The following is a 13,247-nucleotide window of genomic DNA, read 5'->3' on the forward strand; positions in this document are numbered from 1 at the left end:
AATTTTTTTTCATGAATTATCTTAATTGGTGATAAAAACAAATACTGTATTTACACAAACATAGGTTATCCAAGTTTATTTATCCATAAAAGACGTCGTAAAAAAGTTACTAGAATCTAAATGAAAACGTGTTTCACATATTATATGTTCAAAAATTATAATTTTATTTATGCTTCATAATACGTTTCATCTCTAATGACCCAGCTTAGCTCGCCCCATTTACATTTCTATAACGCTCGGAACAATGACGTACTCGGGGGGTGGGGGGGGGGGGGGAATATTGGGTTTCAGACCCCCTCCTCATGGATCAGTAAAATCTTAAGTTTTCATGGGATTTTCAGACCCCAACGTGTGCTGAGCCACCTTAAAAATAAAAAAAAATTAAGGGGAGGGAGATCTCAAGAAAATATTTCTATATCTATAAATATAAAGTTGAAATCTTTTTTTTAATGTTTGGCAGGAAGTCTGATCATAACCCCTTGACCAATTTGCCTCAAATTTTATTTTATGAACTCGGGAAACCAACGGGAATGTTCTTAGTTTGGTTGAGATCTAAGTTGAGTGGATCATCTAGAATAGGGATGAATAGCTAAACTCGTAATTTACGACCAAGCGCAGGTAAATGGCGGGAGCAACTATGAGAACCCTGGGCAACGCTGGGTTCTCAATAAGTATACATATATATTTTTAGTTAATGGATAAAATTAACCTCTTGGAAGAATTCGTCGAGTTTGCTTCCTTCGACGTTGACAGAAACATCGTCGCCGGCCAAATCATCTTCATCGCTCTGCGCCTAAACAAAACAAAATGTTTAAGGGACCCAAGAGCTTATTTTGCTCAAGATGAAAAAGATTAATTATTCTACATTGTACATTAATAGAAACAATGGAGGAAATAATTAAAATATCAGAATTCAACACATTCAACACATAGGTCTCTTGAATTTATGACAGTCCAATTTTTGGAAGATTTCGCTTATTTTGGTTCATTCGTAATTCTTCAATCACGTATTAAGTTTGTTTACAATCCTACCGGAATCTTCAGTACACTTTGTTTGTAAACAAAATTACGGGGGTATTTCTTCCATAATTCCAGTAGACTCTTCTATTTTCAACTTATTTTGAAATTTGAATTTGTTCCGTACTTTTTTGATTAATTTGACAAGAAACAAAGACTACTCTAGCGGTTGACAGGCATCTTCTTTTCTTTGTATCTCCTTTTATTTCGAATATAATACAGATATTTAAAAAAGGTTTTAACGTGAAATTTTTAATTCCAACCCCCCCCCCCTTCCCATAAAAAAGTCAAGAATAAAAAAAATAGGAAAGGGGGGGGGGGAATATTTTTGGTAATTTCCTAGTATACGATTTTTGGACCCCCCCCCAGGCCCCCCCCTCCTATCAATTTTGTACATGGGTGTGACAGGAAGTTTCTTAACTTAACCTAACCCGTGGCCGCAGCGCTCGGCCCCCTAGCCCATCCTAGCCGCAGCGCTCGGCCCAGAAAGTATCTTCACCTAACCTAACCCTAAATAACAAAAAAATAATAATAAATTTGCTGAAAAATAAATGGTCATGTACAAAATTGATAGGAGGGGGGGGGGGGGTCCAAAAATCGTATACTAGGACAGACCCATATTTTTGTCCAAATTGTACTGAAAATATTAGATTTTAAATAGCTAAAGATTTTAAACACCCATTCCCCTCCCCCCACAATTATTTCAAATTTTAGCAGAGTACATCTTGGATATCTTTAATATCCTTAAAACTAACTCATTCAAAAACTTGAGGTAACATAACACATTTTGGATTTTCTTAAATACTGAATTATCTATATTTTTTAATTTTACACTTTATTATAAAATAATTATTCCAAACTTTCTATTTAGGGATATTCTCCATTTTATCCTAACAAAATTTCGAAGAATTTCATTTGAAAATTTTTAAACAAAGCCCCCCCTCCCTTGTTTCTTACTTCACCAAAGTACATCTAGGATATCTTTAATATGATTCTTAAATGAATTCTATCAAAAAACTTACTTCCACCAAAATTTAAGGTAGAATAACACAATTTTTTTAAAAATTTTTTTTCATGAATTATCTTAATTGGTATTGTTAACATTTTTCTTGTAAAACATTAATATTTAATTAACTACCTTTTTGTTCGTAATAATTTCCAATTTTAAAGAAACAAAAATTTTGAAAATCAATTTTTATAAAAATATTAATTAGTCATTAACTAACGGTAACTTTAAACAAACCCCTCATTACGCAACAGTAATGCGACCTTGAATATTTAACTGTTAAAGAAATTATTTTAATTTAATTTAAATTGTTTAACTTACTGCGCGCAGCGCGGCCAACATGTCTTTCGCCATTTTGTCCGTTTATCTTCTCCCTGTGTTTTATCTTCCCTTTTTCACTCTTCTTTATGTTTGACTGCCTTGTGATCAACACGGTAAAATAATCGATATCACGGCTCCTCTATAATCCTCGAAATTCATACAGGTTGCACTGTACACACACACCACCACACCACCACAACCTGTAGCACTACTCAACAATATTGGCGGGATTTAACAGTTTCGCGCATTATTTAATTTACGATTAAATCCATCTGATCAAGTATTATTGCTGCATTTAACTATTTGACGTATATTTTCAGCCTCTTTACTTGAAACTTGACAGTAGAGTGAGTAGTGACGTCAGAGCGAAATATGAATAGTTTCTCCAATCAGAGACAGATTTATTCCGCGAAGTTAAAGAGTAAACGCCCCAATTTGTTTTGGCCCCCCCTGCCTCTCTACTATCTTTTCACGCAATTTTTGGAGATAGAATACAAATCATTTAACTTTTTAATGTTTCTTACTCTTCTATTCTACTAAAGATGTCAAATTTTAACCAAAAAGTTGATATTTCACCAATATAGACAACGACATTCAAACAAATATTTTCTTAAAACAGCTGATCAATGTTTCTCAATAGAAGACGAACTCGGCGGACTGATGTGTTACAAAACAAAACCTTACGAAAGGCAAAACTTTCACACAAATCAAGTCAATGTAAAATTTTATCTACTTATTTTACAGAAAAATGTCAGCATCGTTAAAGACTGCTGTCTACCTATTTCGTAATGATCTCCGACTTCACGACAACGAGTGCTGGGTGCTCGCAAATAAAACTGCCGATTATGTAATCCCCCTGTATTGTTTTGACCCCGCACATTTCAAGAAAACATGGCATTTTGGACTTCCCAAAACTGGGGCCATCAGGGCCAAATTCCTTATTGAAACTGTGAATGACTTAAAAACAAATCTGAAAACCAAAAATACAGATTTAGTTGTAAAGAATGAAAATCCAGTCTCTGCTCTCAAAAGTTTAGGTAAGTCCTCAATGTAGCGTACACAGAGGGTCATGCTCTACCCTAGGCCCAGAAAATGTTTTAAACTAACCCAACCCTTTAAAATAATAAATAAATAGAAATGATAATTTTTCTGAATAATAAGTGGTCATGCACAAAATTTTTAGTAGGGGGGGGGTCCAAAAAATCTTTTTCTAGCGACAGACCCCACCTTTGTTCCCTCCTTTTTTAAGGGGGGGGGGGGCAAGTATTCCCAATTAAGTGTTTGAAAATATACTTTTTTCTTGTTACATAGCAACCTTATATTTTGTGCTTGTGAAATACGGTTTATATCAGGGTAAAGTTTTTTTTTCGCTATAATTCGAATTTAAATAGTTTATAAATTTATATATTTTTATTTTTATGATTCAAGTGGAAGCATGTCGTTTGTCGGCCCCCGTGACCTCTCTTATTTACCAGAAGGAGGTCACTTTCGAGGAGGTCAATTTGGAGAACGATCTGAAGAAGTTCTGTGGCAATCTCGATATAAAGGTTTAAAAAATACGCAATTTTAGAATGTTTTTTTTTCTGGTCAAATTCCCCTCTACTCTTATCCATATAGATTCTAGTACAATAGATGGCAACGTAGAATTTGTACATTCTGTACAAATTCTGTATTCTGGCGTCTGACGTCACAAGTGTCCGACAAAATAAATAATTATAGTAATAATTTTAGAATAAGGTGTTCATTTTACAGTAAAACAGGTGCAATTTTATGTGTTCTTTATTTTCTGTTTTACACTTTTTTTAAACATGTCTTCTTATGTGAGAAAATTTCGTTTTCCTTATTTAACACTTTTAACGTCGTGTATAATTGTCGATTTCTCTGTTGCCACCGATTGTACTTGATAATCTATTTGCTCTCATCAAGTAAATTGTCAGCAAATTTCTTATCATTTGATTTTTGATTGATTGTCTAACCTTTAAACTGTTTTTTTTTCAAAGCAAACAAATCTTTTACTTTTAACATTTTATTTCTTGCTTTAGGTTCATGAAGTTTGGGGTTCAACACTGTTCCATCTTGAGGTATGAAAACTTGTATTTTAAAGAGTATTTATTTATCACAAAATTCAATTTATATGATTATTTAAATGAATCTTCCAATTTAACTAAAATTAATGTTTTGCCGCCTTCTGTCGACCCTCAGTGACTTTTCATTTTCTTCTTCAGCGAAATTTAAAGATTCTTTACTGTTCTTAGGAATTATTAAGCTAAAAATAACATCCAACATTGCAAAGTTTTTTTTTCAAGAAATTCGATTAATTATTTGGAGTATGCAAACGACATTATCTGGAAATTAAAATTGTTACTTTTGCTTTTAATTTTTACTCCTTTTGGTCTGCAAAATATGCCTCCCTTTGTCATTGGAAAATTGTAAAAAGTATAATAAAAGTCCCAGTTTTATTTTTTTTTCCTTATAAGCTTTTAAGAACTTCTTGCTTGATTTAATGTTTTTTTGTAAAAAGATGATAAAAGTCCTATTTTTTTTACAAACTTTTAAAAATTAGTTCCCTTCCTGAAACCTTATTGTAAAACATGATTTGTAGGATCTTCCGTTCAAGATTAACAGGGTTCCAGACACTTACACCAACTTCAGGTAAATTTTTCAGCAAAGTACAGTCGTCGTCGTAAATATCAATACAATGAAGACGACTTGTGATTTCCATTTTAACTCCAACCAAGCTTTTAAACAGCATAGAAACACATAAACATGGATAAGCTGTCAATTTATATTTTTCATTTGAAAAAAGAACATGTTAGAAATCAAAACATAAAGAGAAAAGTCGTCTTCATTGTATTGCTATAAACGCCGACCTCTGTATTTCCCGAATCATTGTATCTTTTTATAATTGTGGAAAACTCTGAAGTGCACTTTTTATAATTTAGTTTAAAGCTAATTTTTCTTAATCAGAGTACGCGTTTTCTACAATATACAATGGTCGACCAAATGACGTCAGAGTACGTGTTTTCTACAATATACAATGGTCGACCAAATGACGTCTCCGAATGTGTGCGTCCTAATTATTTATCTTGTCAGATAAGAATCTTACTTGAGACATCCAGCGGCCAAACTATCGTCCCAAAAAGGATGTCATGAGAACTCGGAGAACAGTCCTTGATTAAATTAGGAACCGGAGGCGTAAACAGGGGGCGGGTGCCATCCGGGTTCAGTTAAATCCATCGTTTTCAGGGGTGTATATTTTTTCAGAAATTTATACCCTTCCCCGGGGGGGGATGATTCTTTATGATTATGGGGGAATTTGAAAAGTTCGGCATTAAATGGCAAGTTTTTTCATTCTTTTTGATACATTTTACCTAAAAATATCCATTCAATTTCCCCTAAAATTCATATTTTTCCTAATTCAGCTTCGCGCAAACTTGGGAAAAATTATTTTCAAAAGTTGGTAGTTTTATGTTAATATGTTGGGAAAGTGTACACCCCAGGTTTTCAGGCCCTGGAAAGGGTGCTGAGCCCCCTCACCCCCTCCCAACCATTGGAATAATTCTTAAGAACGTATTCTAAGAATCGCAGATAATGTAAAAGTTTTGTTGAAAGACACCATTTAACACAAAATATTTGTTTAGGAAAGAAGTGGAGGGACGAAGTAAAGTTAGAAGAATTGTTTCTGATCCTCAAGTTATCAAACCCTGGCCCGGTAAGTGGAAATCAGAGTTTTAAGTGCGCTTCGCGCCACTCTATATTCTGGTTTTATTGTGTTATATGCAAGTACTTTTTTTTATTCATGCAAACAATAAAAAAACCTGTTTTTACGAGAAAAAAAAATTTTAAAAATTTCTTTAATCATAAAAACAAACAAAAAACCTTTTCCAGAAATATTATTTCGATTAAGTTTTTTGAATTATTTTTAAAAATCATTAAAATTTGTTTTTACGGTTAAACTACTGTGATGCATGACTTGACAATAACATTTTTAGATTCTAAAATTGATGGTGGCTCAGTGCCCACTCTTCAGGTTCTTGGGTTAGAGGCAAGTAAATATATATTATACCCAATAAATAATAAAATCAAGAACGACCTTAATTATTTTTTTATATTGTGGTTTCAGAACAGTGATAACAAGAGAACAATGAAAGAGGAAGACGACATTATAGCAATACTTAAGTAACATAAGTAGCATTCATGTTTAACAAAGCAAAATGGGTCTCATTAAACTCCACAATTTCTGTGCTTCATGCTCAATGAACTTTTAAAAGGTTATTCTTAAAGTCGTCTTCCTATTTCAGAGTTTTCTAGTTATCACTGTATATTTGTTCAGAAATCAAGGCGAAGCTGGGTTCCCAAGAAATGTTGAAAATCGTTTTGGTTTGCTTTTAAAAAAAAGATATTAATAAAAGTTTACAAGATTTCAAAACTGTATTCTGTTAAAGTTTGCTTTTATTTCCAAAAATGGCAATTGCCCCAAAATACGTTTGTTTTTTCATTGTTTTTGTACTGCCAGGGGAGGGAGGGAATGCATCCTCCCCCGCACAGCTTCCGAACCTCATTTTTCCTAATTGCGGTAGTGCGCGTCCCCATAGTGCTTGCTTCCCGTTTTAAGTAGAAATTGTCGATTATAAATGGAAAATCATTCCGGAAGACTGTTTGGGGGGAGGTTCGGAAGCCCTCTGGGGACGTGCACTGCCGCAAATAGGTAAAATGAGGTTCAGAAGCTGTGTGGGGGGAGATTGCCTTCCCTCCCAAACCAACTTAATGTACATCACTATTCCCACGCTAGTCTATGAAAAAGTACAAAGAAAAAAGTCTTCATTATGGCTTTCTTGCATCTTATTTCTCTACAACTAAACTTTAATTTTTTGTAACAACATAATTCAAAATGTGCAGTATGTTTAAAAGAATTTAATTTTAGTACTATATAGTATTTTTTTTGAAACGTAGCCCCCACTTAAATAAACATTTAAATTAAATTTTGTATCTAAATATAAATTATCAGGAACCTGGACTAGAAAATAGAACTGCCTTCCCCTTCTCAGGCGGAGAAACATCCGCCCTGGGTAAAACTTAAAATATTATTTTACTAACTTTTAAAAGAAAAAAATACAAACTTTATTTTTTCCAGACAAACTTCACTGGTTAAATTTTTTATTATCATTGTCTTATGAAAATCTATTATATATATGATATATACTATCCCTGTCTGTTTGTATCCAATGAACGTAAAATCGGCTGATCCGATCGGTTCCAATTTTTTGTGCGACCTCACATGACCCCAGGGAAGGTTTATTGATGCTCAAAAAATTTTATTTTTGTAGAATTTATAATATCCATTAAACCCGTCCCAGCTGTTCAAAAAAATAGTTTTTTCTTAATGTGTATGAAATTTAATCGCTGAATTTGGAAAATAAATAGAATTCACGGTTATAATTTTTCTCCAAATATTTACCCTTCAAAATGATTGTGTGGAGCGGTTATCAAAATGTTATTCCTATTATTCGCTGCTTTGAGGAAAGCAGAACGTGCTGGGTAAAAAGCAGTGCTTAGGTTGGTTCCGGAAGGTTTTGGCGTCCCGGATCCGAGGGGTAAAATATCAACCATAAACTGCAAAAAAAAAACTTTTTTACTCCTGAAACCCAAATCTGAACTTTGAAAAAAGAGAGATTTTAAGAATTTCCTCATTTCTGAATGGTTCATCAAAAATAAGCGAAAAAAATAAAACAAAAATTTGAAAATTATATTTTGTTTAAAAAATTTATCTCTAGACCAAGGAATATAATTTCTTGTACGTATTGACCCCTGATAATTAGTTTCTGTAAAAAGTATCACATAGAAGAAAAAAACTTTTCTAATTGAGTCAGTTTTTTATATTTTATCCAAAAGCTTTGTAGTAAAAAAAAAACTCTTTACTCTAGCTTGGAGAAGAGCATTATCTAAAAATATCCCACCGCTTCTTCACCTTTCCCATTTTTTTTGTTTGTTTTACACAAAGGATGAGACTTTAGAGACTACTGTAGGGAATTTATACTATCTGTTTCCTTTTATTCATGGTCCCCTGCAACTTTAACTTATTAACTTGAAACTTGTAAATTTATTTGCAGAGTGATCATATAAGCGTTAAAAGATTATATTCAAAACAAAAGTCTTAATTTAACCTTGGGGTCTTCATACTTAAAGATTTTCAGGTCGTCTTTACAGTCTCATCCTTTGTGGGTAACCCTGTATTTTACAATGTTTTCCTTGCACAAAAGGTTGCAAAAACTTTATTTTCTGACAAAATATTTGCAAAATATTTGCACAGTTATTTAAACTTTGCAGAAACTGTACTCTTAACAAGGTTCAAAACAAAATGTAACTTTCTTTAGATAATGATTTACATTCAGTGAGACAATAAAAAAGACTGTGGACTAGGAAAACGACATTTAAGAAATTTTAAGTATTTTGATGGTATTAAAAGCAGAAAGTTTTACCAAAATTATGAAAATTAACTTATTATTTTAAATGTTTCTGTGTACACTGCATAATTTCTGTGTTTAATGTTCAATGGAGTATTTAAAATAATAAGAATCGTCTTCCTATTCCACAGTTGTATGGGTCCCACTGTACTGTTGTATTGCAGTGCTTAGGATCCATTTAATTTTGATGCGGATCCTGGATCCGCACTGGGAAAAAATGGATCCGGATCCAAATACGGATCCAGGTCATTTCTTTAAGATTTACTGAATTTTTTTTTAACAAAAAATAATTTTGAAATTTTTTGTTTAAATTTTTTCGCTTATTTTTATCCTAAAACTTGATGAACCATTCAGAAATGAGGAAATTTTTATTATCAGAAATTTAGGAGTAAAAAAGTTTTTTTGCAGTTTTTGTTTGATATTTTTCCCCTTGGATCCGGATCCCTGGATCCGCATATTTTGGCGGATCCGGATCCAGGAAGCCAAAATCTTGCTGATCCAAAGGATCCGGATCCTAAGCACTTTTGTATTGTATAAATTATAAAGGTGCACTGCATAACGGAGGAATTTTTCTGTTGGTGATAATGATGACAATAATGATGACAATTGAAATGTAATTTCAATATAAATTGAATGCAATGCCCAATTTTCAACGGTACCCTTGAAAGTTTTATGCTTTATTAAACTGTTTATTTTCATTTTCAATTTTTGTGTGAAAGTGACTTGTGAATTTCGTTCTAAAAGACGTAATGGAGAAAATCACAGAAATAAAAAACTTTCCAAGTAAGAAAAATTACAGCATCTTCTTTATTTTTTATTAGAGCCCGGGATTTAAAAACTTCGGCTCAAGCCGTAATTTCTTAAACCCGACTTTATGACCCAATCTTCGACCCAACTCTGACGACAGCTTGTGTTACGTGATTGACAGCTGCAAGATCTTCTGCTCGACTGAAGGAGTTAGGCCCAATGAAAATAAAACCGACCTTGGTTGGTTTTAGTGGAGAATATAGCTCAATGGTGAGTCTTGTCCTCATTAAAACCCAGAATGCGCCAATTCCAACCATGAAAATCCACCAAATAGAGTATTAAACCAGTTTTTTAAACTCAACTCTGTGGAAAATAAGATGCAGCTTGAATCTGAAAGCTCAAGCCATAAATAAGGCCCAACAACAGCTTAGACCCGAGCCGTATTTTCCCGAATTTTTTAAATCGCGGGCTCTGATTAAGGTTTCAATGTCACCGTTGTAAATCAGGAATTGCCATCAGTGCATGGAGGGTCGCTTGAAATCATAAACAGATTCCATTTCTTACTTACTTGATACTTGTGATTGGATTCCAAGGACTCCAGAGCCCGCGATTTAATAAATTTGGCAAAATACGGCTCAGGTCTAAGCTGTCGTTGGGCCTTATTTACGGCTTGAGCTTTAGGATTCAAGCTGCCTTATTTTCCAAAGAGTTGAGTTTAAAAAACCGGTTTAATATTCTATTTGGCGGATTTTTATGGTAGGAATTGGTACATTCCGGGTTTTTATGAGAACAAGAACTCAACATTAAGACTTATTCTCCACTAAAACCAACCAAGGTCGGTTTTATTTTCATTGGGCTTAACTCCTTAAGTTGAGCCGAAGATCTTGCAGCTGTCAATCACGTGACACAAGCTGTCGTCAGAGTTGGGTCTTAAAGTCGGGTTTAAGTAATTACAACTCGAGCCGAAGTTTTTAAATCGCGGGCTCAGGTAGGAGTATGGTGGGAATATCAGTCCATGTCCTCCAGAGTAGTGTTCTGGTCTGCCTGGTTCTCATGTTGCATCTAGTTAACTCGGCACACTACTCAAATACACAAGTATAGAGGTTAAAAAACCGTTTGTCAAGTTTGGATTTGAACATGTTTAAAGTTTTGGAGTCCTTGACGTCTGTTGGGAGTCCATTTCATCTGGAGATAACTCTGTTTGTGAAAAAGTTAACACTAATGGCAGATCTAGTTGCTTTGAGGTTTCCGTGGTAGCTGGTGTTCCTGGTTAATCTCTATAGAACTGGCAACGTCGTCGATATCTCTGAAGATTCTTAGCTTTGAATTGAATAAGTAATTAAAAAATATTTATTCTAGGGGAAAACTACTCTACAAAGTTCAGTCCCTGGTTAGCTTTTGGTTCTCTATCACCCCGGCGGATATACAGGTTGGTTGGTCGGTTGGTAGGTTGTTTGGTTGGCTGGTTGGTTAGTTGATTGAATAGTTGGTTTGTTGATTGTTTGGTTGGTTATATGGTATATATTTATCAATTTTTTTTTTTGATATTTTGATTAGTTCGTTGATTGATTGATTGATTGATTGATTGATTGATTGATTGATTTATTGATTAGTGAAATCAAGCGGTATGAAGATGAGAGAGTGAGTAATAAATCAACTTACTGGGTTATTTTCGAACTTCTTTGGAGAGATTATTTCAGGTAAACGTATCCAATTTTTTCTTACAATCAAGGTTCACTGCAGCTAGGGGTGGATCGGTCAAACTTTTTTTAAAAGCAATCGTTTCGTTTTAAAAACGACGAAGAAAAAAATTAAAACGAAACGGTCGTTTTAAAAAGGTCGTTTTAAAAAAGTTCGTCGCAAGTTCTGAACGAGTGGTTTGTTTTTCTTAAAACGAAACGATCTTTTAGAAAAACTATCGATTTTTCGATCGTTTTTAAAAACGATTAACAACCCTAACTGCAGCTGCAAAATTGTTTCTTTATTTAAAATAACATGGTCAACTCTTGTGAGACCAAGAAAGAGGATCTATATGGCTTGAGCGTACTCTCGTACTATTACAGGCTGCAATAGGGTAATCTCAGATTATGTAGTGCACACAGTTTAGGCTGTGGTAAGATACACTTCTGGACTTTAGTCCTGCCACGCCTTCTTTCAGTATTTGTTCATTATTTGTTTTAGAGGCCCNGCTTCCAGATTTAACCTCTTTATTCTTAATTCTAAACCTCAATATAATTCTGTATGGCGTAATATTTCAAGATTTCAGATCGTTTTTAAGTTTTTAACGTCTCATCATTTGATTTTGGTTTATTTAGATTTGTCTGCCTCAAGTTTGGAGATAAGGTGTTCTACAGGTTAATATTTTAATAGTTGAATATTTTAATAGTCAAATATTTTGATAGTAAAATATTTTGATAGTAAAATATTTTGAAATTTAAATATTTTTATAGTAAAATATTTTGATAGTTCAATATTTTGATAGTTGAATATTTTGATAGTTAAATATTTTGTAGTTGAATATTTTAATAGTTGAATATTTTAATAGCTAAATATTTTAATAGCTAAATATTTTAATAGTTAAATATTTTGATAGTTGAATATTTTAATAGTTGAATATTTTGATAGTTCAATATTTTGATAGTTCAATATTTTGATAGTTGAATATTTTGATACAGTCCTCGTATATATCATTACAATGAAGACGAATATATATTTCAATTTTGATTTATACCAATGAAAGCAACATGTTCACTTGTAAACTTGGAAGGCCTGGATACAGGATACAGGATACAAACAAGTTTAAATGCCTAGGTCTGGTATACTGGGTAGGGACCAGGTCTGGATACAGGATACAAGCAAGTTTGAATGCCTAGGTCTGGTATACTGGGTAGAGATCAGTCCTGGATCCAGGATACAGGATACAAGAAAGTTTAAATGCCTAGGTCTGGTATACTGGGTAGAGATCAGGCCTGGATCCAAGATACAAACAAGTTTAAAGCCTGGGTTGAAGGCAGGACTGGAGTTCCTTTCGTTGATGCCAACATGAGGGAACTCAAGGTAATTTAGACAGGGGTATTATTATTATTATTTGCAGACAACCTATCATTCAATGAAATAGGGGACGACGTTTATGATCATGGACAATACGGTAAGGAGACTTACCAAGGCGTCAATTGTATGTATATTGTATAAACTGAACAGAAATCTCCAATTTTAATTATCATTTTGTCCAGCAATTAATAAATATTAAATATTGATGCAAGGAAGTGAGGCTGAAAGTTTTTTTTAATGTGAAATTGTAAAATAGATGAATTTTCTGGGTTAAGAAACTATTTTCAATTTACCTGTAAAATTAAGAGTGGCATTTCCGATTAACAACGGTACCCTTAATTTCTTTATCTAATCAATAATGCGGAAGAGAGAAACCAGAATTGAAAGTTATCAGTTTTATAAACGAAAACATGGATATCTTATTCATAATTGATTTGACAAAGTTTTAAGGGTTCTGTTATGAATCATTAATTGAGGTTCACCTAGAATTAAGTTTACTGTCCCTTTATTTATATGTTTACCCAGGAGACAGGTTGGATGTCGAGTTTACTGTCCCTTTAATAATATGTTTACCCAGGAGACAGGTTGGAGGTCGTGTTTACTGTCCCTTTAATAATATGTTTACCCAGGAGACAGGTTGG

General features: G+C 33.4%; 2 protein-coding genes across 2 annotated transcripts in view; one reads left to right on the plus strand and one right to left on the minus strand.

The window, feature by feature from the left end:
- Positions 1-2,719, minus strand: part of LOC111704949 (syntaxin-1A-like) — a 35,701-nt gene extending 32,982 nt beyond the window's left edge. The window contains 2 exon segments of the mRNA XM_023477349.1: positions 710-793; positions 2,345-2,719. Coding sequence (XP_023333117.1) covers positions 710-793; positions 2,345-2,377 — 117 coding nt within the window. The 5' untranslated portion in view covers positions 2,378-2,719.
- A 297-nt stretch (positions 2,720-3,016) lies between these two features.
- Positions 3,017-13,247, plus strand: part of LOC111704933 (cryptochrome DASH) — an 18,194-nt gene continuing 7,963 nt past the window's right edge. Inside the window, exons 1-12 of the mRNA XM_023477330.1 lie at positions 3,017-3,381; positions 3,773-3,891; positions 4,387-4,425; positions 4,947-4,996; positions 5,986-6,056; positions 6,337-6,389; positions 7,353-7,421; positions 10,902-10,984; positions 11,169-11,255; positions 11,871-11,909; positions 12,498-12,612; positions 13,132-13,150. Coding sequence (XP_023333098.1) covers positions 3,093-3,381; positions 3,773-3,891; positions 4,387-4,425; positions 4,947-4,996; positions 5,986-6,056; positions 6,337-6,389; positions 7,353-7,421; positions 10,902-10,984; positions 11,169-11,255; positions 11,871-11,909; positions 12,498-12,612; positions 13,132-13,150 — 1,033 coding nt within the window. The 5' untranslated portion in view covers positions 3,017-3,092. The remainder of the gene's footprint in view (positions 3,382-3,772; positions 3,892-4,386; positions 4,426-4,946; positions 4,997-5,985; positions 6,057-6,336; positions 6,390-7,352; positions 7,422-10,901; positions 10,985-11,168; positions 11,256-11,870; positions 11,910-12,497; positions 12,613-13,131; positions 13,151-13,247) is intronic.

Source organism: Eurytemora carolleeae, unplaced genomic scaffold, assembly GCF_000591075.1.
Source record: "Eurytemora carolleeae unplaced genomic scaffold, Eaff_2.0 scaffold338, whole genome shotgun sequence".
In the NCBI taxonomy this organism is placed as follows: Eukaryota; Metazoa; Arthropoda; class Copepoda; order Calanoida; family Temoridae; genus Eurytemora; species Eurytemora carolleeae.